We start from the raw sequence: 24,224 nt of genomic DNA on the forward strand, positions 1-24,224 counted from the left end.
CACATATTGGTGAGAACGCCATATATACGACCTCTGAATGCTTTCTGTTCGAGGGAAGTCTTGATGAGATTCCAGGGCTGGCCACGTGAGCGGGCTACGCCGTGGAGCCTCCAGGGCCAGTGGTTGCGTGGTGGCCTTGTCGATCTGCGTCTCGAAACTACCGCGCATCTCCGGAACTGCACCTTTGGCACCTGTGTCAAAGAGAGAAAATCGTCGCTTGCATGCATTGTTTCAGATGCGAAGCAGCTCGTTGACTAGCCTGTGTAACGCTGTCCCTGCGTCCGCACCACTAGAGTGTACTAGAAGTGTTGAGTGGCGAGACCACGCCTTGCTGCTTGATGCCTTCCGCGTTGCCAATAGCGGCGGTGCTGCAGTCGAATAGTACTGAACGAGACGCGTGCCACGAGCAGGAACTGCTAAGCGCTTCGGCTCTTTTGGCGTGATTTTTTGAGGCAGATTTCTTTGTACCTGCCCATCATTCATGCCCACCACATGATGTCATACCCCTTGAAATATGACACGCCAATCTACTGAATTTGAGCTCCGTGAGAGCCCTTGTGAGAGATCGGAAATTGTTTTGAATGGGCATGTCTTATTCTGATTTCTTCTGTATTAACTCTTTCTTCATTGGTTAGGTGTCTACAATATTCAAAATAACCGAGCCTAGTTATTCAAAGTTGGCTGTGCTCAGAAAGCTGTGAGACGAAAAAAATATACGAAAAAAATATACGAAAAAAATTGGCCCCATATCTGCAAGTTGATCTGCAAATGTCACCGAAAGACGATAGTCTTCTGTGTGGAGAGAGTGAACAAAACATTTATTTGATGTTCTGCGCAAGCAAATCGGTAAATGGTATACTGGAGGCGCTGTGTTAGAGCGCCTCGAGCGTGCAGTGGAGGTGAACGAGCGCATCAAGCCGCGTCACAAGTGAGACATGAGCGCCATATGGCAGTTTTCTTGGAAAACGAAGCGCGTGGCTCTGAGACGGGTGTGCGCGGCTGTCTCAGAAGTGATAAGGTGTAGAACTCAAGGCAATGGGTAGGTGCCAACAGCGTCTCGTCTTAGCAAAGCGTTGGAAACACTCGCCTTTTCTTGCGAGCGTTGCATGGTCAGCACATCGTGATAAGCGCTACGGTCCTTAAAATTACCTATGTATGCCTTTTCTAGTAAAAGATGCACATGCAGAATATATATGTGTTGTTATGGTACCCAAGACATGCACAATAATTGCTTTTTAGTTGACAATTGCACAAGTAGGAACCCTTAATCTTGAGCAACATTGGTGGGCGCTGCGGATAGAGTCGACCATTTCAAATACCTGATGCCGTTAAGAGTGAACAAACAGACAAATGTACAGACAGACAAACAAACATTTTTGCGTAGAAGGTCCCCAAGAAAGACTATCGTCTTTAAAAATACTGTGTGAACGCACGCAGAACTAGGAGGCCGTAAGTAGAGAGGGGAGAGCAAAACAATCTGAGCCCCCTAGCAAAAGAAATTGTTTCGTTACTTAACTCTTCAGGGTATACTCAAATATTTATACGCGCTCACAGCAACCCCCTATTGCCAAAGTTAATCGTTTCGCTGCACCACCCGCTCTCAAAATACAATTTCTGGGGGGGGGAGGGGGGGGGGTGCGCCGAGCATTTACCGTTGGCGAGGCTGAATATAACGTGTCTCTGTACAAAGGCGCACTGTAAGTTTCGCCTTTTTGACAGTATGAGGTTTCAAACTAGTTAAAGTCTAACTTAGTCAAACGAGAAATGCACCTCGTAAAAATAGCGGCTGTTGTAAGGGGCATTGCATGGATATTGTTAGGGGTGGAGATGTGTGACTTTAAACCGTGTACTTGTGAATATATATATATATATATACATATATATATATATATATATATATATATATATATATATATATATATATATATATATATATATATATATATATATATATACACAAGCATGCTGGTTGAGTGGCCGTAGCGTTGCATATAGTCCAGTAGATCCTCCGTGAGTGGTCACAACGTGGTTTATTTCGACGTTTCGGCCTAGAGTCTGGCCTTCATCAGGATTAAAGATACAGTTTTTTGGTGCTCAGCTTTATACAATCTCAAATCAGAGGGCAAGGAAAAAGGAAAAAAAGACAGAAAAAAGGAGAAAAAGTAAAAAAGAAAAAAAGAAAAAGGAAAGAAAAAGAAGAAAAAAGAAGAAGAGAAAAATAATATACGGTGGACGCCCCTCGGGTGCCCTCCTTCCACTCTTCCTTCCACTTCCCCCCCCCCCACTCTTCCCTCCACTTACTCCTTCATCTCTCTACCCCTTCTCCCCTTCACCTTTCTGATGTCAGCGGTCTGTGTATGTTTCCGTTCACTAACGCTAGTTAGAACGTTTGGAGAAAAACGCGAAGATGGGGCCCTCGTGCACGCGAGAACTACGAAGAAGTAATACCACAGAATATAATGTGAGGAATTCCACCAGAGCTACGGGTGACTCCGTGGTGCAAACGAAAGTGAATAGGGAGGTCATCGTGTCGGACAAGACAGCATGTCGCGCAGTTGGAGCGGCAGCGAAACGACCTCAACCGACCAACAGTGAAAATGTGTCGGAGTTGGCCCGCCAGGCTCCACGTCGCGACGTGCACAAGCTGGCGAATAATAAGCCAAAACTGGTCGAACGTGACGACAGCTTAGCAGTGTCGAAAGTGTCGATGATGGTACAGGCGCCACCTCAGCTATCATCGTTTGAAGGGGCTCGCCAGAACAGAATGAAGAAAAAGAAAAAGTGATCGATCGTGTTTTTACCACCAGGGGCGAAGACGCATTCTGCAATCACAGCACGTGAATGGCCGAAATGTCACCGGCGGAATAGTTTTCCTATGGGAGGGTGTTCTTTGGCCCGAGGTACCCGGAAGAAAAACATAGGGAGCAACGGAAATACAATCAGCGCCGGACTTGGAGTGAGTGGTTCCTTGAAGAGAGTCATTCAAACTTTGTTCCAAGTACTTTGGACTGAATAAGTTTGCCGAACTTTTTTAGTCTTTAAGTTTCTCGGTTGGTGCATGAGGTAGCACTGTAGCACGTGTGGTTCGTGTCTGTTGTTTTGAGTATATCTTACTGTTTGATGTACCCGTCGTTTACAGTACCTTGTGATAGGAGGCATATTAGGTTGAAATATTGCCAACAGTGCATACTTCTGTGTTGCTTGATCTGCCGTATTTGAGAATATTGTTACTGCATATGTGAGCGCTTCATGGACAACATTCTGCGTGGTTTGAAGTGATAAGTATGCATGTGTTATCTGGACGATGTTGTCATTTTTGGGCGCACTTTAAGTGAGCACAACACATGCCTCGACCTCGTGCTGAACTGCCTAAGCAAAGCACGCTTATTGCTCAACTCAAAGAAATGTCGTTTCGGAGAACGAGAACGCCAAACACTCGTTCTTGGACGCTTGGTGAACAAAGAAGGCATACGGCCAGATCCCGCAAAAACGGCTGCAGTGGAGGCGTTCATGCAACCTCGCTCAGCGAAAGAACTACGCATATTTTTGGGCTTCTGCTCATACTTCCGTAGATTCATCCCTGGATTTGCCAATATCGCGCACCCCCTCACGTGCCTGCTTCAGAAAGGCACGCCATTTGACTGAACTCCGGAATGTGCTTCCGCTTTTTCTGAGTTGAAGTTCCTTTTGACATCCCACCCGATTCTTCGACACTTTGATCCTCTGGCTCCCACAGAACTTCACACGGACGCTAGTGGTGTCGGTGTTGGGGCCGTGCTGGTTCAACGCTTGGATACCAAAGAACATGTCGTTGCGTATACAAGTCGCTCGCTAAGCAAGTCCGAGCGTAACTACACCGTCACAGAGCAAGAATGCCTCGCAGTAGTCTTCGCAGTGCAGCGCTTCCGGTCCTACCTGTACGGACGCCCCTTTACCATCAAGACAGATCATCATTCGCTCTGCTGGTTGGTCAATCTGCGTGACCCATCTGGTCGACTGGCGCGTTGGGCACTCCGTCTGCAGGAATACGACTTTACGGTTTTCTATAAAAGTGGTCGTCGTCACGCTGATGCAGATTGTCTTTCGCAACTACCACTCCCATCGACGGACTGCGACGCGGGCAACTTGGGCACCTACATCGCGCCATTAGACGTGGTATTTCCTGGTACCAATGCCTTTAAGATTGAGAAGAAAAGGGACCGCACCATAGAGGAGGTTTTTTCTACCGAGTCAAGACCATCGGCGACTCGCTTCTGCATGCGCGACGGGCTTGTGTACAAAAATAACTATGCTACGACCAGCTTACGAAAGCTCCTAGTGGTTCCGAAAAGCCTTCGCGTTTCCGTCTTGCAGGACATGCATGATGACCCAACGTCCGGCCATCTAGGCACAGCGAAAACTCTTTGCCGTCTTCAAGAAAGATTTTACTGGCCGAAAATGCGCCAGACGACGGAACAGTACGTCTCTAGTTGCAACGAGCGCCAACGCCACAAGTGCCCTACCAGTGCTCCTTCAGGGCGACTACATCCTATCCCACCCCCTAGAACTCCATTCGAGCAAGTTGGGATGGACCTTCTAGGCCCCTTTCCGAGGTCTTCTAGTGGTAATCGCTGGATAGTCGTATATACCAACCACTTAACACGGTACTGCGAGACAGCTGCTATACCATCGGCAACTGCAGCTGACGTGTGTTTATTCATGCTGCGTTTTGTGGTTCTACGACATGGACCTGCTAAAATTGTTATCAGTGATCGTGGGCGACAATTCACTGCAGACGTGGTGGAAGAGATGCTTCATCTATGCGCTTCAAGCTTTCGGCACTCTACGCCATATCAAATCAAATCAAATCAAAAATCTTTTATTTTCACTATTTCATACAAAGGTGAAAAAGGGAGAACTGGAGAAAAGCCGATAGTTCTTCGGCTTGACAAAGCTCCGGTCCCCCAGGCAGACAGTGGTGAAGTTTGTTTCAAAACAATAGAAGAAAGCATATTACAAAGTATAAAGCTTTAAAGCAATAATAACATTTCAACTGAATATCATCACCAAACAAATGGCCTGACAGAACGAACTAACCAGACTCGCACGAACATGCTTTATATGTATGTCGCAGCAGATCACAAGAACTGGGATGGCGTACTACCTTTCATCACTTACGCATTTAACACCGCACAGCATGAGACTACCAGCTACAGTCCGTTCTTTCTTCTGTGTGCTCGGCCACCTCGTCATACCCTAGATACCGTCTTCCCGTTTTTGGACCACCATGATTCTGGTATATCCGAGATCGTCTGCCGAGCAGAAGAAGCCCGACGTCTTGCTTACCTGCGCACCCTCGCTTCGCAAGATCGCTCGAAGACACGTTTTGACCGTCGACGTCGACACGTGACGTATAATCGCGGAGACCTCGTGTTGCTGTGGACGCCATATAGGAAACGTGCATTGTGTGAAAAACTGCTTGCACACTGTGCGGGACCTTATGTTGTTCTAGAACGTATAAGTGATTTAACCTACCGCGTAGCACGTCTTCATTCAAATGGCCGACGGTCTGCAAAGACTGAACTTGTCCATATAGCACGTTTGAAGCGCTATATTCTCAGAGAGACTCTTTAACTCGCCCGGTGGGCTTCGTCTGCGCGGAGGGAAATGTTACTGCATATGTGATTTGGGTATGAGCCTCTGGGTAGCGGGGAACAGGCAGATTAGAGAAGAGGACGTTCGGCTAGCGAGATAGGCCTCCGGTGCACGACCCCTTCAGGCCTCCCAGTACGCCAAAGCGTAATAAACCCATTTATAAACATAACAATATATTTTGAGTTGTTATCAATTCTCGGCTCCGACTCGTTCTTTGGACCACATCCGGCGTTCGTTGGCGCGCCAAATAGGACCACATCTAAATTATTCGTGCTTTCGTAGCTGTAGCTGGTGCTTTCGTGGTGCAGTTCGGGGGGCCGATACTTCAGCTTTTGGAATTAGCCCGGCGATTGCCTCCCTAATTAATGGGACTAGTGACATTGGGCAGGGCGCAGTAAATAACGTGCGGTGGTCACTTAGTATGATAAATGAATTCGAACTAACCTACAATACAGCGTCAATTTCGTTAGCAGCATAGCCACTGGCACTTTGCCGTGCCACTGTAAAAAAACTGGTGCAGCCTTTGTTTTATAATCAGATTTTCTGATGTAGTCGATGACGGGAAGGGCAACTTTGCGCTGTTGATTCTGCCAATGCCACCAAGAAAAATATTTTCAGGCCTGCTCACTGCTGCCCGGGCGCCACTAGTTTCGCCTGAGTGAGCGAGCGTACGGGAGGCCGTTGCAACCATCGTCTGCCGTTAAAACATAAGGCATTCGTGGTGAGTTTTACATGTCTCACGCCTCTATTCGGCCTTTTCCGTCCAAAAATGCGCTGGTTTAAGTAATGAATAAATCTTGAAAGCATTTGGAAACTTATCTGTGAGCCATTTCTCCTACGAAAAAGTAAGAACGATTGTGCATTATCGCACTTGTGGTCGATCTATCAGAGGAAAACTTGATGGCCCAACATTTGCGCACACACAAACACACAGATATGTTCTAAACGTGCAGAAAAGCTGTTCCTGCTCATTTGCAAGGTTTCCGCAGTTTTATTTGTACTTTTCCGAACATCTGTCTAGATACTCGCAGTTATTGAGGGGAGTGAGCTGCTAGCACAAGTATGTCATTCAGCACAATATCAGGGTGATAATTCTAATGTGAGCGACACAAGGAGTGGCTTGTTTGCTTTGGCCCCTCTCGCAGTGGTGCGTATTCACTTATATGACTTACGGCATGTGAAAAATGCTACTACTGGGTCTAAATAAAGCCCTTGTAAGCACATATACTGCACTGGCGGTACTTGAATCTGTATATTCGGTAGTGGTTCTTTATTATTTTAGCTTGCAGTTGAGCTCACACACCTCAATACCAATTAAGAAAGCGCTTTACCCTAAGTGTCTGCACGCAATTAAATTTCAAAAACACATCAGGCGAAGGTGCTGGCGAGACTTGCGTCAATTAAAAGTGGTTGCAACATCGGCAAGAAAACACTATCCACAAAACCGATGCACTAAGCAATGCAGCAGCATTCCTTCTTTTTTCCTCAACCAACTGAACGAAGTTAATGCGAGAATTCCGTGGCGCTAATCGCCCTTAGCAAAATGTTTACCGACGGTGTAGCAACAACGCCTCTTCTGAAAATGTACTGCCACGCGTGTCTATTCTTTTAGTTCTAGAGCTTACCCTAACAAGTAGGAAGCACACAGGACACCATTATTTTATAGGATGAGCGGAACGTGCTGAAGATGGTGCCGTGTGAAGGACTTCGAAGTATGTAGTATGGGCACACGTACCTTTGTGTCATAGATAACTCATGTCAATATCAGTTCGACTAACGACCCGTTCGCATTTCGTTTTTCGGTTGTCCTTAAGAAAGGAGAACACTCGCGACTTCGGTCCATTCGTCTTGACAACCGGCCACGCAGAATTGCGCAATCGTTCGGATCTGCAGCCTCACACAAGGCGAATATCCAGTGCACAAAGCGCTTCATGTGTACACGCTGCAGTTCACGGACACGGAAAAACACGGGCTTCTCGAGTCTTCGACAAGCACACCAGCACGCCACAAAAACTTTCGTCAGGTTTGGCAATTCATGTCTCTCGAGCGATGAGAGCAAGCGTAGGCACGTGTGTGCAGCGGAACACGGTGGTCTATACTTGTGAAGTCAGAGCCCGCGGCAGAAACAGTGAGCAGGCCTGAAATTATCTAGGAGGCATTGACACGGTGGGCTTCGATTCGTGTGACGTATTGCTCCCTCCTTTCTTTTTCCTTTCTTCATGATAGGAACCCCGAGCTCAAGTTTGCGGAGCGACGACAACGCCGCACTGTGGCTCTGTGGGCAAGCTCGGAGAAACTGGGGATAGGCGTGGCAGAGGCCGCGGCCGAATCAGCCTGTTTCACCTACACTAGCAGCACGTGTTTTACGGTCGGTGCTGGGAGCTTCGGCGTCGTTCGGTGCTGCGCCGTGAGCCTGGCAGGCTAAATCGATACGCTTGCTCGGCAAAGCTGCATTTCCGCGATGGTAAAAGCGACTCCACGAAAGCGGAAGTGAGGTGCGAAGCATTGCTGGATGCCACGAAAGTGCAGACAGTACCAAGGAACGCGAGCCAGCCGTAAAACTATATGTTCCCGGACAAATCTTACCAGGGAAAATAACACAAGCATAGATCACCGCAGTTAAAAAAATAAAATGTGTTTTAGCTTTGTCTGACTTTGCGTTTGATTGTCTCGATTCCTCCCTATAAATTAAATCGTTTTTTGGCTACCTGCATCAGTACGTAACGTGGCACCTCCACGCAACGAGGGCAGTATTGATTGCTCGCTGCCTCTTTGCATGCCTTGTGAAAGTGCAGTCTTGGTTGTATGTCAAAGTAAGTGGATTTTTCATGTTTGTGAGGCGTAGCTATTTTGTTGGATGTTCACATTCACATACGTCATAACACTTCGCTTTGTGTTGTTGGTTGTCACCAATCGAGCTCCGCACATTGTGAAAGGTTCGCCGCCTGCTACTCGCGTATCAGGAAGACTGCGCACCGCGCCGTATAAATTGTATGCGCAATCGTTCGTTTCAAAGCTTCGAGATCGTTTTGCTGGTTTGTTCTATTTTAGATGCGAATCAGCTCTTTGTCTTCCCTGTGTAACGTGTTCTATCCGTGTTTCCGTGCCAGCGCGCTGCACCGCACTCCCCTCGCCGTAAGTGTTGGGGCAGAGCCAATAGGTCACGCCTTTTTTGTTGCAGTGCGCGTTGAAGTCCCTCTCTCTCTCTCACCTGCCGCACGCTCGCCGCGTGTCACATCTTTCTCGCTTCACCCTCTCCACCACTCGCAGCATTCGAGCACACGTAGAGTGAATACTCTTTCGGCTCGCTCAATTACAATGGAGAGAACGCCGGAAAGCGAAGTTCCTTCGCCCACCGATACATGCGCCGAATCGGTTTGGCCTAACACGGTTGTCACCGGTGGTGCAATGGTTAGCAGAGCTGATTGCGTTCGCAAATGTTGACGTCACGCTTACAACACCGACGAGGCGCGCGCCAGAAAAGCCGAATGAAAACGTCGGCAGTGGAAGAACAATGACGCCGACGATGTGTGAGTGAAGCACGCCGAACGTGTTCGAGAATGAATACGGTGCACGGGTAACACCGACGAGACGCGAGCCAAAGAAACCGAGCGGAAGCACCGTCAGCGGAAGGCTAGCGCCGGCGAATCCTCAACGTCGTCGTCGTCAGCAAAGTTTTGAAATCACCGCATGTCCTTCACCAAATTGCCCGCCAAATCTCCATGCGCAACGCCATGCGCATACAATCCATGCGCATACAATCAGGTTTCCCTTTGGGAAGATGTCGTTAATTTTTCGTCACTTTATTAGAGGGGTATTCATTTAAGGCGCCGAATCTAACTTGCGTGATTTATAATTGCAACCTTTAAGGACGGGCGATTTTCTTTCATGGGCGGCGTGAGTGTGCGTGGTACACTCCGTAGAGTACTTCGAGTGTGTGCTTACGTGTGCGCTGATTGCACGGGCTCGACGTGCACCGGATATCACACCTTGTCTGAAATTCGGCACCTCTTACGGGGAGTCGCGTTCGCGCAGCTGGTCTTATACACCTGTACAGTAAATATTCTCATAAATCTGTAGTGCAAGTGAACGGAAACAAAAAAAAGAGACGAGAAGTTGAGCTTGCTTCACTGCGGTTACAGCTAAGCTAGCTGCCTCACAGCAAGGTCAGCGGATAATGCTCCCGTGGTACGGAGGACACGACTCGAATATTAACAGGCTTTTTAGTGCCATAGCCTTGTCATCTTTGTTTATTTTTCACACACCAAGAAAGTTCGTTCCTGAGAGAATGCATCTGACACTGCCAGCATGCACTACAATAAAAAAAATCAGGTTTTGAATTGTCAACAATGTGGACCATCGATTGTGTGCATGGCTTCATTTCGCAGTGCAATAACCATTGGGTGTCTTTAACGTATGACATGATGAAGCTAACCTCTACGTATACGGTTGTACATGTACGGCACTGTCACGGGCTTCAGAAATTTATTTAATTACCTATCTACTGATTTACTTATTTATAGAATATTGCGGACAAAATCTCCAAGCAGAGTGAGCTAAATGCACAACAATAACAGAAATCAAGGTTGCAAAGTGTTTTCTAGAAAATGTTTTTGGTTATAAGGCACAAAAACGCAACTTAACAACTCGGTCGTGATACTATTCTAAGAGAACAAAATAACAATTGTATTTGCCCACATTCTCCCAGGTGTTCCGGGGATGCTTTCGTTAGTTTATTCCAATCAGCTATTGTTTCTGGAAAAAAGGAGCAGCGAAAAGTGTAAGTCCAAGGCTTGCAAAGATTGGCGTTAGGGAATGAAGATGGTGGTTCCGAGTGGGTCTGCTTAACAAGGGGATAGCCTACGCTGCGGTGTCCAAGGATAGCCTGTGGTTTACTATGCTGGAAAGAAACTCTAGACAGCTTTTTGTCTCTGAGTTTGTGATAATTAAATACCATTTTCATAACTCAATAGGCTACAGGTCTTTACGCTCAGACTACTGCACACTGACACGTACCCTAACCTGAGATCACTTCATGCTATTTATCCTGACGTGTTCCCTAATGACGCTTGCCCCACATGTGGCGATGTATCAACGCTGGTGCCCATGCTCTGAGAGTGCGAGGCGATGTACACAAACCCCGACACTATTTCGGTCAGGTGAAAAGCGGCCATACGCAGCTCCGTCTTGGCCGACCACCTTTGGACCGTCCAACAGGCCTGTGGAGCAGCCGTTAGGCTTGGCCTAACGGTCCCGACACGGGAGTCACCCGCTGCGCGCTAACGTGCACCTTGCAGGACCACAATAATGTTTCGCAACCAACCAACCAACCAACCAACCAACCAACCAACCAACCAACCAACCAACCGATTTGCAGTTAGTATTGCAGTGGGGGAGTAAGTTGGCCTAAAGTTACTTTAAACTAATTTTACTACTGTCTTAGAATTTTTCTAGGTTTTTAATGTTAAGTTTTGTGTGGGGATCTCAAACTATAGAGTTGTATTCAAGTTTTGGCCTAATGACGGAAAAGTAGGCCAGGAGTTGAATACTAGGCGGTGCAGTGTTTAGCTTGTGGTGAAGAAAGCATCAATTCCGGAAAGCGGCAGAGCAAATGTTATATATGAGTATATTCCAGGATAAGGTACTCATTAATGTTAGAGGTAAGTATTTAGGGGAGGCTACTTTAAGCAAAGGTGCTTGAGTTAAATTGTATGTGTAGTTTAAGAGGACTTTTTTATGCGTTAGTGGGAGATACACGCATTTATTTGCATCAAGATTCATTCTCAATTCTTCCCAACATTTTGAGGTATTGCCCAAGGTAATATTAAGGTCGCATTGGTCACCAATGCAGGTTACTTCTCTAAACAAAATACAATCGTCCGCAAATAGACGAATTTGTACAGAGGTGCTAATTACATTGAAAATGTCGTGTATGCAGACCAAAGATAGTAAGAAGGACGAGTATGCTCCACTGCGGAACGTCAGAAGTCACCGAAAGGCAGCCGGATTGTTGTTCTCCCATCTGGACGGTTGTTGTTCTTCCACCTGGTTGTAGTTGTGGAGGTAAGCTGAGATCCAGGAGATAAATAATTCAGGTATACCAATTAACCGAAGCTTTATGAGTAGTTTATCGTGTGAAATTGTGTCGAATGCTTTACTGTAATCTAATATATCAGTTTGGCTGTTACCATCTGGAGAAGCATTTCCAGGCGTATTTACTGTCTATCGTGAGCTCCAGGTCCTAAACGTGATTGACGAAATTTTTTCCTATGATTGCGTTCGCTTTTCGAAGTGCCTGCCCAGCTGAGAGATCTTTTTCAAGCGGTATATTGCGAGGCGATATAACCAGCGCACGCACTCTGCACGTGCACGGAAGCAACTGGCAGCGCGGCTGACAGAAAGGGAAACGAGTGACGTATGCCGAAGTTTCAATTTTCAAAGACTATTGTCTTTCTTGGGGACCTGCAACGCGAAATATTTGGTCTGTCTCTCTGTCTGTCTGTCTGTACGCTTGTCTGCTTGCCCGTCCTTAACGATAATTTAAACGGCCGACCCCATCTTCAGCGCCCTCCAACATTGCTCATGATTCAGCGTTCATACTAGTGCGATTGCCAAATAAAACGCATTATTGCGCATATCTGAGACATCATAACAGTACGTCAATATTCTGTATGTGTGTCTTTTTACTAGAAAAGACACACATGAGAAATTTTAAGGACCATATTGTTTATCACGTTGCGCTGACAATGCAACGCTTGCACGAAAAGCCAAGTGTTTCCAACGCTTTGCTAAGACGACACGGTGATGGCACCTACCCGTCGCCTTGTGTTCTACACCTTAGCGCCCTGAGACGGGCGCGCGCGCCCCGCACTTTGTTTACTAAGATCACTGCCAGATAGCGCTCATGTCTCACGTGTGACGTGACTTGATCGCTCGTTCGCCTCCACTGCACGCTCAAGGCACTCTAAAGCAGCGCCTCCAGAATACCATTGACCAATTTTCTTGCGTAGAATATCAATCAAACGTTTTGTTCAGTCTCTTCAGACGCAAGACTATCGGCTTTCGTCGACATTTGCAGTGTAACATGCAGATACGGGGCCAACTTTCTCTTGTCACAGATGGCGCTGCCTGTCCTGAGTCGCAGCGCCCCTACGTGTTTTTGGGGGAGCCTGTGATATGTGCGTGAAGTTAAGCTTTTTTAATGACCATCATTCATCACGTAAACTCAGGCATACGCAGCGTCTTTGCATTAGACCTCATGTTTGGCGGAGCGAATAGTGAAAGTGTGCAGAAGTAAGGCTGCTCACGCTTGCGGCTGCGGATGTAGCAGTACAGGACGAAGACGAGGAACAGCGCAACCAAAGCCACGTTAACGGCGATGGCTGCCACCCAGGCATCGGGGAGACCGGGTGCTGGCTCCTCCCGAGGCCCACCCGGGTCTTGCGGCTGAGCACCAATTTTTTTTCTTACGTCACCAGTTTTGCGAGTGATTGAGCAAACATTGGCTGATGGGGAAGCGTCAACTACGACGGGAACTAGAGGGGAGAGGACGAGGAAAAATGCAATGCCTGTAGGACCTAACCGGGTGGTTGTCCTGCATTGTTTACATGAAACGTAACCGCGCAAATCAGGCATTCGGACAAAAACCACGCAATATTGCCCCCAAGCTCTTTCGTTCTTTTCTACCCAGATAGCACATGGCTTCTGTCAAAGAGAAAAACGCATGCAGTACAAAAGAATACTTGCTCCAGTAGTAATACTACTCTCCAGAACACATTCCGTTAATTTTAACCCATTAAGCCCTCGAATATTTGTTTGTCGTATGCACCTTTAATACGTATTTTCCGCAACGTTAGGCCCTCACAAGACCAGGAACGAAAAATTTAGTCAGTGAACCTCGTGTAAGTATTGATAGATTTAGAGCCATGACGTCACATTAGGTCATCATGATCCTGTGCCCATGGAATTAAAAAATGGCTAATTTATAAATGTTATGCCCTAGATTACAAAACTCTGAACCAACGCAGTATTTGATAGGGAGCAAAACTTCATGCACAGCCTGTACAATTTCATGAGCACATAGAAAAGTTGCTCAAGACACGCTGACGAGCACGGGATCACTACGTAATGATACCGTGCTGCGCCACTTTATTGCGCACTACTAACCTAGGCCTATAGGTACATCCTAAATGCGAAGCATTTCTTAGCAAACTTCCGCGAATTTGAGCGTATCTATCTATCTATCTATCTATCTATCTATCTATCTATCTATCTATCTATCTATCTATCTATCTATCAAGCCGCCTACGACTTTTAGCTCTCCTGGTAGTTTTGGTTATGGTACTGTTTTTAAAATTGGTATGACATAACAAGACGGTATAACGAACATAATTGGCGAGTCATAATATGAAAATTACGAGATTCATTTCATGAATGTCATGATTTACAATGTATGGTCTTCCTGCTTTTGCAGAGGTCTTGTTCACGATTTATTGCAAAAATAGAATGGTATCACATGACTGCATGGGAAACACAAGCGACAGACCCTAACATGGAAATCATCTCATGTGTGTGATGTAACAGGACTACATGCCACACTTATGATGCGCTCGTGGCCATTTTGATAGCTCAATATACCAAATTTGATATATGGTACGCGAATGAATGACGAAGGTATGTGACTGGTACAAAGACGATACTCATGAGATGCGTGTCATGTAAAAACATGACTACATGCCACGCTCATAGTATGCTCGCGGTCGTTTTGCTAGCTTCATATATTCCGAATTAGGTATGACGGGGCATGAATGAATAACGAAGATATGTGACTGGTGCAAACATGACAGTCATGAGATGCGTGTCTTATAACAACATGACTACATGCCACGATCATGATACGCTCGAAGCCGTTTGGCTAGCGTCACATATACCAAATTTGGTATTACGTGACGCGAACGCACGACAAAGGCAAATGGCACGTCCAAACATTATAATCATGATATGCGTGTCATGTAATAACATGACTACATGCCACACTCATGATGCACTCGCGGCCCTGTCGCTAGCTCCACATATAACAAGTTTGGTGTTACGTGACGCGAAAGGATGACGAAGGTTAATGACACGTACAAACATGATGTACGTGAAATTTTGTGAGCATTTGCATGTTTATATGTTTCTTGATTTTTTTATGAAGATGTGCTTTTTTCACTCTGTGTTTTACTACAACGTATATAAGGCTTGATCTTTATCTTTCGTTGTAATTTTTTTTCTTTTTTTTCCTTGATGCAGTTTCTTTTTATGTTTTTGTGGTAAATTTTTCTGTAGCCCCCCTCCACCTACCCAATGCTGTTCGGGGCCTGTAGGGTATTTTTAATAAATAAATGTGGGTCATGTAAAACAAGACTACATGCTACGCTCATATGGCGCTCGCAGTCGTTTCGCTAGCTTCACATATACCAAATGTGCTATTATGTGACGCGAACGGATAACGAAAGTAAATGACACGTCCAAAGTTGAAAATCATGACCTGCCTGCCATGTAAGAACATGACAACATTCTATGCTCATGATTTGCTCGCGGCCGTTTCGCTAGCTTCACATATACCAAATTTGGTATTACGTGACGTGAATGGACGACGAAGGAAAATCACATGTCCAAATATCATAATCTTAGCATGCGTGTCATGTAAAACATGACTACATATTACGCTCATAGCGCGCTCATGGCCATTTCGCTTGCTTCACATGTACCAAATTTGGTATTGCGTGACGTAAATGAATGAAGAAAGTGAATGACACGTGCAAACATGATAATCATTATATGCTTGTCATGTACAACTTCACTTCATGCTAAGCTCATAGCGGGCTCGCGGCCGTTTTGTTAGCTCCACATATTACCAACTTTAGTATCGCATGACGTGAATGGATGACGAAGGTAAATGATACGTCTAAACATGATAATCATTACAGGCATGTCATGCAAAACATGACTACATGCTACGCTTATAGCGTGTTAGTGGTCGTTTCGCTAGCTTCACATATACATAATTTGGTATCGCGTGACGTGAATAGACGATAAAGATAAATGACATCACCAAACATAATAATCATGACATGAAAAACATGTACGGCATAATTTACGTTAGTCTCGTGACGTTGTGCTGATTTTGAAGTGAAATAACAACCTTCCTCATTCGTGCTACGCATATCAATTTCCACCGTATACGTGGTATCTGCCAATTTTTTACAGTCTGCTCGATTCGCTCTTTGTTATATCTTCTGATGTCGGTTGCTTTACGCCTATTCATTCATTAACTTCGAAAGCTCACTAGCTCTATTTTGTCAGTTGCATTTGAGGCTTTCATGGTTTGTCGTTTTTGAATAGGATTTGTCGTCTCCTGACATAGTTTGGCAGTTTCGTGTCTAGTGACTGTATCTCCAACTTTCATTGCACGCTCTTTAATGATACTAATAAAATTATCGTTCATTGTGTCAATGCTAACGCCCGTTACCTCGTTTAGAGTCGCTTATTTATTCTGAACTGATACTCTGAATTCCTCTACTTTCTCTCTCATCACTAGCTCATTAATTGGCTTCTTGCGCATCAGTTTGTGCCTTTGCTTTTTTAAATCTAGGCGAATATGCGCTCTTATCTTTTTATGGTCACTGCATCAAATCTTGCCCACTACTTTTACATTCTGTACAATGCTTGGATGTGCACACAGATTAAAGTCTATTTCGTTTTCCGTTTCGCCATTAGGACTTCGTCACGTCCACTTACCGTTAGCCCATTGTTTTTAAAGAATATACTCAAGATCCGTAATTTATTACGTTCTGCGAACTCTAATAATAGCTCCCTTCTGGTAGTTCTAGAGCCGATGCTATATTCCCCCACCCCACTGCATAGTCTCCTTCTTGTTTTTTGTCTAATTTTGCATTAAAGTCGCCCACCAGAATAGGATAATTTGTCTTTACTTCATTAGTGTCTGACTCTAAGTCTTGATAGAAGCAGAGTCCTTCAATACTTCAAAAGCATTGAAGGACTCTGATAGAAGCGTTCAATCGAATAACCATCATAGCTAGATGTAGGCGCGTAGGCCTGTACTACCTTTATTTTGTACCTTTTGTTAACCTAATATTTTACTTACCACTCTCTCACTAATACTATAGTATTTCTCTATGTTGCCAGCGATAGTATTTTGTATGAGAAACCCCTCGCCTATCGTTCTTTTTTGTAAACTAAGCCACGGCTGCATAGAACGTGTCCATTCTTCAAGCACTGTATAAGCCTCATGTGTCCTCCTAACTTCACTGAACCCTATTATATGCCAAAGAACACCCTCTAATTACTCCAATAGCACAGCTAGACATAGCCTCACTGCCTAGCATTCTAGCGTTGAAGGAAGCCACGTTGAGATACGAAAGGTGGCTTGTCTCGACCCAGGAATTTTTAGCACCCTCCGCTGGTTCACAGGTCCTACCGCCACCTTGGACAGATGTTTTGTAGCCGCTGAAGGTTGAAGGTCAAGGATTGTTTACTGTATTCATGGGACGCTGTGACCACGTAATGCACCGAGATGTACAATCCTGCTCTGGTGACGCAGTAGATTACTGGCAGGTGGTAGCCAGTGAGGCCGCACCCCAGATCTTTTTATTTCTTTTTTAGACGATTCTTTCTTCACGCGTTTTAAGTAAATATACAATTATGAATGGTCCGGCGTAGGCATTAGAACCGAATTGGGTCATTGCATACTAGGCTGTGGCGCTATCTCTAAGTAAGGGGGTTTTGTTGCACTTGCTGCAACAAAAATTGCAGGCCAATACCTTGGCCAAAGAAGGATAGTAATTACAACAAGTGGGAAAATAAAACAAAAAACATATACATCGTAAACAATGCAACGCAAAATGGACCTAATATATCAAAACAAAGCAGCAATGGCCGCTAAACTTCAACAAGAAACAATGGTGTGCCAAAGCAGCCATGAGATCATTCGAATCATGAACTTCAATGCGTAGGGAATTCCACCAGCTCACTGTTCGGGGAAAAAGGCGTTCTTATGAGCATCTGTTCTTGCTAAAAATGGCGCAAGTAAATCTTCTTGGGTGTGTCTTGTTTTCCTTGTAGTGTGGCTGTAAACCAAAGGGGGCAATGCCATACTATTTTTTGCAGCAAGGGTGTTGTGTAGTACCACGAGACGATTAAATTTTCTGGGCGTTTGTAGTGTCTGTATTAGGTTTTGTGACATCAATGATGACGGGGAACCATGACTGGCATATTTTTTGTAAATAAATCTCATAGCTTTTTTTTTGAACTCGCTGAAGCCTCAGAATGTCAGTCTTGGTGTGCGGATCCCAAAATTCAGCAGTGCACTCCAATTTAACTCCTGCGATTACATTATAAGGTAATATTTTAGTTCTTACCAGCGCACAAGTAGGTTTTCTCTTAACGAACCACAATTTGTTTAGGCGGTTGAGCAGATATCTGAGATATTAGTTGTCCGCGTTAGTATGTTGGTAAGTGTGACGCGTAGGTACTTGTATTTTTTCATTTCGGTTACTGTTCTGTTTTCAAGCTGATAATGAAACTTATTGGGACATTTTTTGTTACATTCAAAAGTATGGTTTTTTCTGCATTTAGCTGCACAACCCAATTTGTGCACCACTCAGAAATTGTCACAAGGCGTCTCTGTAACACTTCATGACCATCACGTGACACAACTTCTTCAAAAATAGCACTATCATCCGCCTACAACAGAATAGACACATTTGCAGGAATAACATCTATTATATCTACAACATTAATTAAAACGTTACACCTTTGCCGCAAAGGCAGAGCAATGAACGCGATAGCAACAAATTCAAAGTTTACGCGCAAAATGGCGAGCAGATCGAAACGTGCCCCCCGTTTCTCACGCACAAATGAGGCCCAAAACGTACTCACAGGTACAGATGAACGCCAATACGCGTCTCAATTGTTACTTCGTTGCGTCTGAAAAGCGCATCCTTTTCGCAAACGTAGGCTGTGGAACGATTGCACTGACCTTTTTGCGCCCCGTAACTACAACAGAATTGTTCCAGTGCAAGTGCAACGCCAGCCAAGACGCATGATCCTCCCCACCGGGAGATATGGGCGTGCGAGAGATCGTCCACTCCACTCCCTCCTCTCCGTGGGCCAAAGTACGTGTGAGAGATGAGAGCCACCGCGCGCCCATTGAACATCTTGATGATAATGCTGAAAACACGATAGTCGTTCCCCTTCCCGAGATGCTCGCCAACTGCGGTGAGTGGTAACTATACATAGTTTGTCGTTTGAATAGTGCAGGGTGTGCTTCTCACGGATAAATGGCTAACGTCTCGCATTTACGAAGCGGAGATCCCACGTTCGATACCGCACGCCAGCGTCTTTTTTTCTGGATTTCTTTCTTACATTTTCATATACAGGGTGTCCTACCCAATTTTAGCCAGAGCTTAAAAATATGCCGCAACACGTAATTACGACGCGACCAAACGCATGTTGCTCACCGTTGCCTGGAGTCAATCAGACTGTTTTTGTGTTCTCAAATATTTATTTATTAGATATGTTTAACTAATTTTTCAAAAAACAGAGATAGATGAAAATTTCGACGAGAAAGTTGTAGATTGGTTTGCAAAAAGTCCAGATAGATAAATTAGAACTTTATATTTGTTAAGTTGTAGTGCTTTTTGTGCTAATTGCTAATGCCCGAAAATACAAAAAAAGTACCACGTGAGAAACCCGCTCGTGCACCAGTGCGCACAATAATTCTAGGGCTCCCTAACGTTCCGCGCATGAACGACCATAGCATTTGCCCCATGGTGCTATCTCGGCAATCCCGCAACGATGGTGGTGGCTTTACGATGAACACGTTTTGGTATTGGCCCCAAAAATGATAACTGCTGTGACTGCTTATCGCTGTCATGAACCGTTGCGAGGGAAGTGTGTAGTTCGTACGTGGAAAGATAGGGAGCACAAGAACCATCGTGCGCACTGACGTGCAAGTGGGCTTATCACGTGGTATTTTTGGTATTTCGCAGGCATTTGTAGTTAGCAGAAAAACATAATACTTAACAGCTATGAAGTTCAAAACTATCTATTTGGACTATCTATATATCGTGGCCGGGCTCATACACCATTTGGTTTCGTTCTCATTTGGTTTCATACACAATTAGTTTCGTTCTCAGTGTTGACAGTGGTTCTTCCTCTTTTGTACTTTCTTCCTTTTTCCTTTTTCTTTTCTTCTTTTCTTTTTTTCTTTTTTTCCCCTTTTTGGCTTTTTTCTTCTCTTTTTGCTTTCTTTCTTTCTTTCTTTTTTTTGGTTCTCTCTTACTCTCGCAAACATCTTTCAAGGCGAGAGGGACGCGGCAGCAACAAAGTTTGGAAGTTCATGTTAGTATAACTCATCCCCTGATGAAGGGAGGACCCCTCCCGAAAATGTTGGGAAATAAATATATCTATCCTTGTTGACAACGCTCCCGTTGTGCCATATCTGATACCTATATATATATCGTGGCCTGGCTCCTACAACATGTTTATTCTATTGTCACTTTTTCATCGGCTTTTACCAACCTTCTCTACCTTCTTGCGTCATAGGAATCCCCCTCCCCTGAAAATATTGCCCGAGTTACATTCAACAAAACAACATTACCCAGAGTGTTAAAACAAAACATGCCAAAATGTGCACTAGTCTCATTTCACAAAGGAGTTCCTTAACACGCACAAGAAATTCACAGCTGAGGGAAGCAGTCCGGTCATATCTTAGGGAACTCTGTTGGACGAGGCTGGCTGTTGCGTCCTGGATGGCATACCCACGCCCTGAGATCTGTACTGGTAATGACATAGTTTGAGGTCTTGTGAAGAACGAAAAGGTTGGGAGTCTGTGTAGCATTCGAAGTTCGTATGTCGAAGGCGTCGAATTGTGTGCCATGACGGGAACAGACAGCGTCCTTCCAGTTTGCGTGTGCATTGGTTGTTGTTGATGGAATGGTTCCTTGGTCTGTGCGTTGTACAGAAGGTGGCTTCTCGTCTCTTTCGTCGTTTTTGTGGTTTCGGAGTTAAAATATTCGGCGCAGTCTTGATCTCTTGTGCCAAATGCGCTTCTGGCACCGATCCTTCATGCGAATATGCCTCACATCTTGAGTTTGCTTTAAGAGGATTGCTTTGCGTCATCGTCCTTGTTGGTGTATCCTATGGCGTGTCTGGGATCATTGGACTCGTTTTTTGTGGTGTTGCTGCTGTTGCTGTGGAATTCGCTGAGGTGGGAGCCCTTCTTGAAAAGCACGCTGAATTTCTTCACAATTTCATGTGGGGTCCAGTCGTCAGCTGGTAGCCTGTGGGCTGTTGTCATTCTGTTCGGGCTGTGAAGATGGTGCTCTAGAGTTGACAGGAATCTCTTCAGAGGCCTCTTCTGCACCGTGCACTACTAAGGGCTCTTTCGCCTGACAGCGTGTGCCGTTCTTTGCGTCTGAGCCTTCTGCTTTGCTTCAACTGTTGGGTGTTTGTACGCCAGACGGTGCTGCATGAACTGGTCAGGAAGGAGCGTGGCTTGACAGGATATTTTCGTGATGCGTCAGGTCGTGTACCATCAACACAACGTTCCTATGAAGCAAATGATTGGTGCTACAAGCGCTTGAAGAGCCGCGTGATGGAAAACTACGTGGTGGACCACGTATGCTAGGCGAAGAATGAAGGGCGTCAGGTGGGTGAGTAACGTCTCGTGTCATATGCTGGAGCGACGACTTTGTAAATGCTGACTTTCGCGCAGAAGGGAGGCACGCTCAAATTTTCAATAGCTGGCGTTTTCCCGAAATACGCATGGCTACCTGTCAGTGAACTAAAGTGCCACTTCGTCTTGTGACAATGCTCGAGTCATGCTACGCGTTCGAATGGTTGAAGACTGCTTGTGAAAATGACGACTAAGTGTGATTGTTTCTAGATGGTGGGTTAAAGGTGGCTCTTCGTCGTAGCTATCATTGTATTCTTTAAATTGGACGATCATTTTTGCTTTCATGTTTTTTCATGACTCAATCATTCAGAAATATGTGGTTGAGGTAGAATTTGAAAGCCTAACTGGAGACGTAGTCGGTAAAGTTGATGACGTTCTCCCATTCAACCAGGATTCAGTGGTAGAGTGGAACTCGAACAGCTCGAACCAGTCTTGTATGTGTCCATCGTTCGCAGCTCCGGTGTACTTGGTGATGGGAAGGTCAGTCGATGGTCCCGTCATGTGACTGTCACGTTGTAACGTGGGAATGCGCTTTGTGCCCCGCCACGGTTGTCTAGTGGCTAAGGTACTCGGCTGCTGACCCGCAGGTCGCGGGATCAAATCCCGGCTGTGGCGGCTCCATTTACGATGGAGGCGGAAAAGTTGTAGGCCTGTGTGCTCTGATTTGCGTGCACGTTAAAGAACCCCAGGTGGTCTAAATTTCCGGAGCTCTCCAGTGCGGCGTCTCTCATAATCATATCGTGGTTTTGAGACATTAAACCCCACACATCAATCAAATCAATGTGCTTTGTGGTCCACGTTCGGTCTCGCTGCGTCTTGCTGAAGTCTTCGGTGATGATGGGCGGTTGATGAAGTGGCTGTGAGGTTTTCATCCTGCCGACTTGTGTGACGCTCTAATGACTTGGACGTGGCCTGTCGCAAATCAAGTTTTTTTCCTTGTCTATATATATATATATATATATATATATATATATATATATATATATATATATATATATATATATATATATATATATATATATATATATATATATATATATATATATATATATATATATATATATATATATATATCACAAGTTTCTTTCCTATACAGTGTATTACAGTTTGTTGAGAGTCCTTCAGGCGAAGAGCTGTTGCAAACGGCTTGAGAGTGTGGGAAGGCCTTTGATTGCAGCACTGTACACAGCGTGCAACAAAATAAAGTAAGTAGGTTTACATGAGTTGCATTGATAACAACATATTATTGAAGCACCAAAAATGAGTGTTTAAAGCAGTGGTCAATTCACAGAGTTATTCAAAAGCAAAAAGCAGGGAAATATTGCAATTTCATGTGACAACTAAAACTAGAACTAAATACCATATATAAAGAGCACAGAAATTAATGCCATAAATTGAAAAGAGTGATAATTTCAGCAATTGTTTAGTAACTCTACATACTTGTTTTCACACAGAAGCGTCATGCATGATTAGAACAAAAAATGTCTCGTCTCTTTGCGGGTGAAGGAATGAACATCAATATTTTTTCATACCTAATGAGAAGTGAGGGGATACTGTAGACGATAAATTGCATTAGGTAATTATTATGCCTTTTCGGGACAAGGCGTTTGTCCTGACAACGGGTGCGTTGGTCGCTAAACTGTCGTTATAGTCCTGACAGTGATTTTAGAAGTGAATAGAACTTTTTAGAGGAAAAAAAGTATGAATAGAGCATAAAGCAAACGAAACTGATACACCAGAGTAACTCTGACTATGTTAAATTTAGGGAAAGGAGGTATTGTTGTGTGAAGATGTGGAACGTTGGCTATAAGTTGAAGTGAAAGGCTCTGACGATCAAAAAGTTTGTGTATGTTAGTATATGTAGTGGTGCCCCACACATGTGTACAGTTGTTAAAGTGGGATGCAAAAAGTGCGTGAAAACTTTGTAATTTCACCTTTTCCGGAAAGAAATAGCGACATTGTGACAAGGAACTTGTTGCTGATACAAAATATTTCGACAGTATGTTCGCATGGGGTGTTCAATTCAGCACACTTTCAAAAACGACACCAAGTACCCTATGTCCACTAACTATATATTAGACCCTTTTCAAGCAATCCCACAACACACAGCGGGCACGCGCAGCACCATGAGAAAAGCTGGTACGCCGAGCGAACCAGTTATTCCTCCGCCCGCTGTTCGTTGGCGCTGTGCGAACACAAAATGAACATTCCACCGCTTGCCTAATAGAGACCAAACGCACCGGCACGTATATCTACCCATGAAGTATGAAACGAATAACGTAGTCAGTTAAGCTATCACAGGGCGGGTGTACGGCGGACGTGGAAGATGAGCGGCATGCGAGTTATTGCGTACCTATACATGGCGTGAAAACACGCTATCTTAGGAACGTGAGCTGAGAAACTGAGTTCATAGTTGTTCAACGATGAGCTACTCATAAAGCGCTATGCATTTCAATACCATCACCGTTGGATTGGGCCGTCAACAGAAGACTGCGGAGAAGTTTTACACCTATATTTTTTATATTTTTATGAAAAGTGTCACACGCTCAAAATAGAAAAAACAAACACATTTTAAAAGTGTTTAAATACGAAGTAATGGAACTTGAATTCACGTGCGAGATACCTTGCTGTGATAATTTGCGGTTTTATTAAGATGCTTAAGTGTCTATGTGGGGCATTTTCACTGGTAGTGTATCCTACATTGAGTGAGGCTACTATTGAATTTCGCGTCGGCGCATTCAAACATAGTTCAATGACAAATAATGATGTACTTACACTCGGCAAAAAAAAACACTAAAAACTTATTACCTGAGCAAAAGTTTCCAGCTGCAAGAAGGTGCGCTGTCCT

The 24,224-nt window shown here is 44.8% G+C and overlaps 1 protein-coding gene across 2 annotated transcripts in view; it reads right to left on the bottom strand.

Annotated features, from left to right (window-relative positions):
- Window positions 1–24,224, bottom strand: part of LOC142777428 (uncharacterized) — a 179,692-nt gene that overhangs the window by 113,640 nt on the left and 41,828 nt on the right. The window contains exons 2-3 of one of the 2 annotated variants that reach the window (XM_075881810.1): window positions 12,942–13,080; window positions 32–191 (exon numbers count right to left, since the gene is read on the bottom strand). In XM_075881810.1, coding sequence (XP_075737925.1) covers window positions 32–191; window positions 12,942–13,080 — 299 coding nt within the window. The remainder of the gene's footprint in view (window positions 1–31; window positions 192–12,941; window positions 13,081–24,224) is intronic. The other variant, XM_075881811.1, reaches the window with a different exon arrangement.

Source organism: Rhipicephalus microplus, chromosome X, assembly GCF_043290135.1.
Source record: "Rhipicephalus microplus isolate Deutch F79 chromosome X, USDA_Rmic, whole genome shotgun sequence".
Lineage (NCBI taxonomy): Eukaryota > Metazoa > Arthropoda > Arachnida > Ixodida > Ixodidae > Rhipicephalus > Rhipicephalus microplus.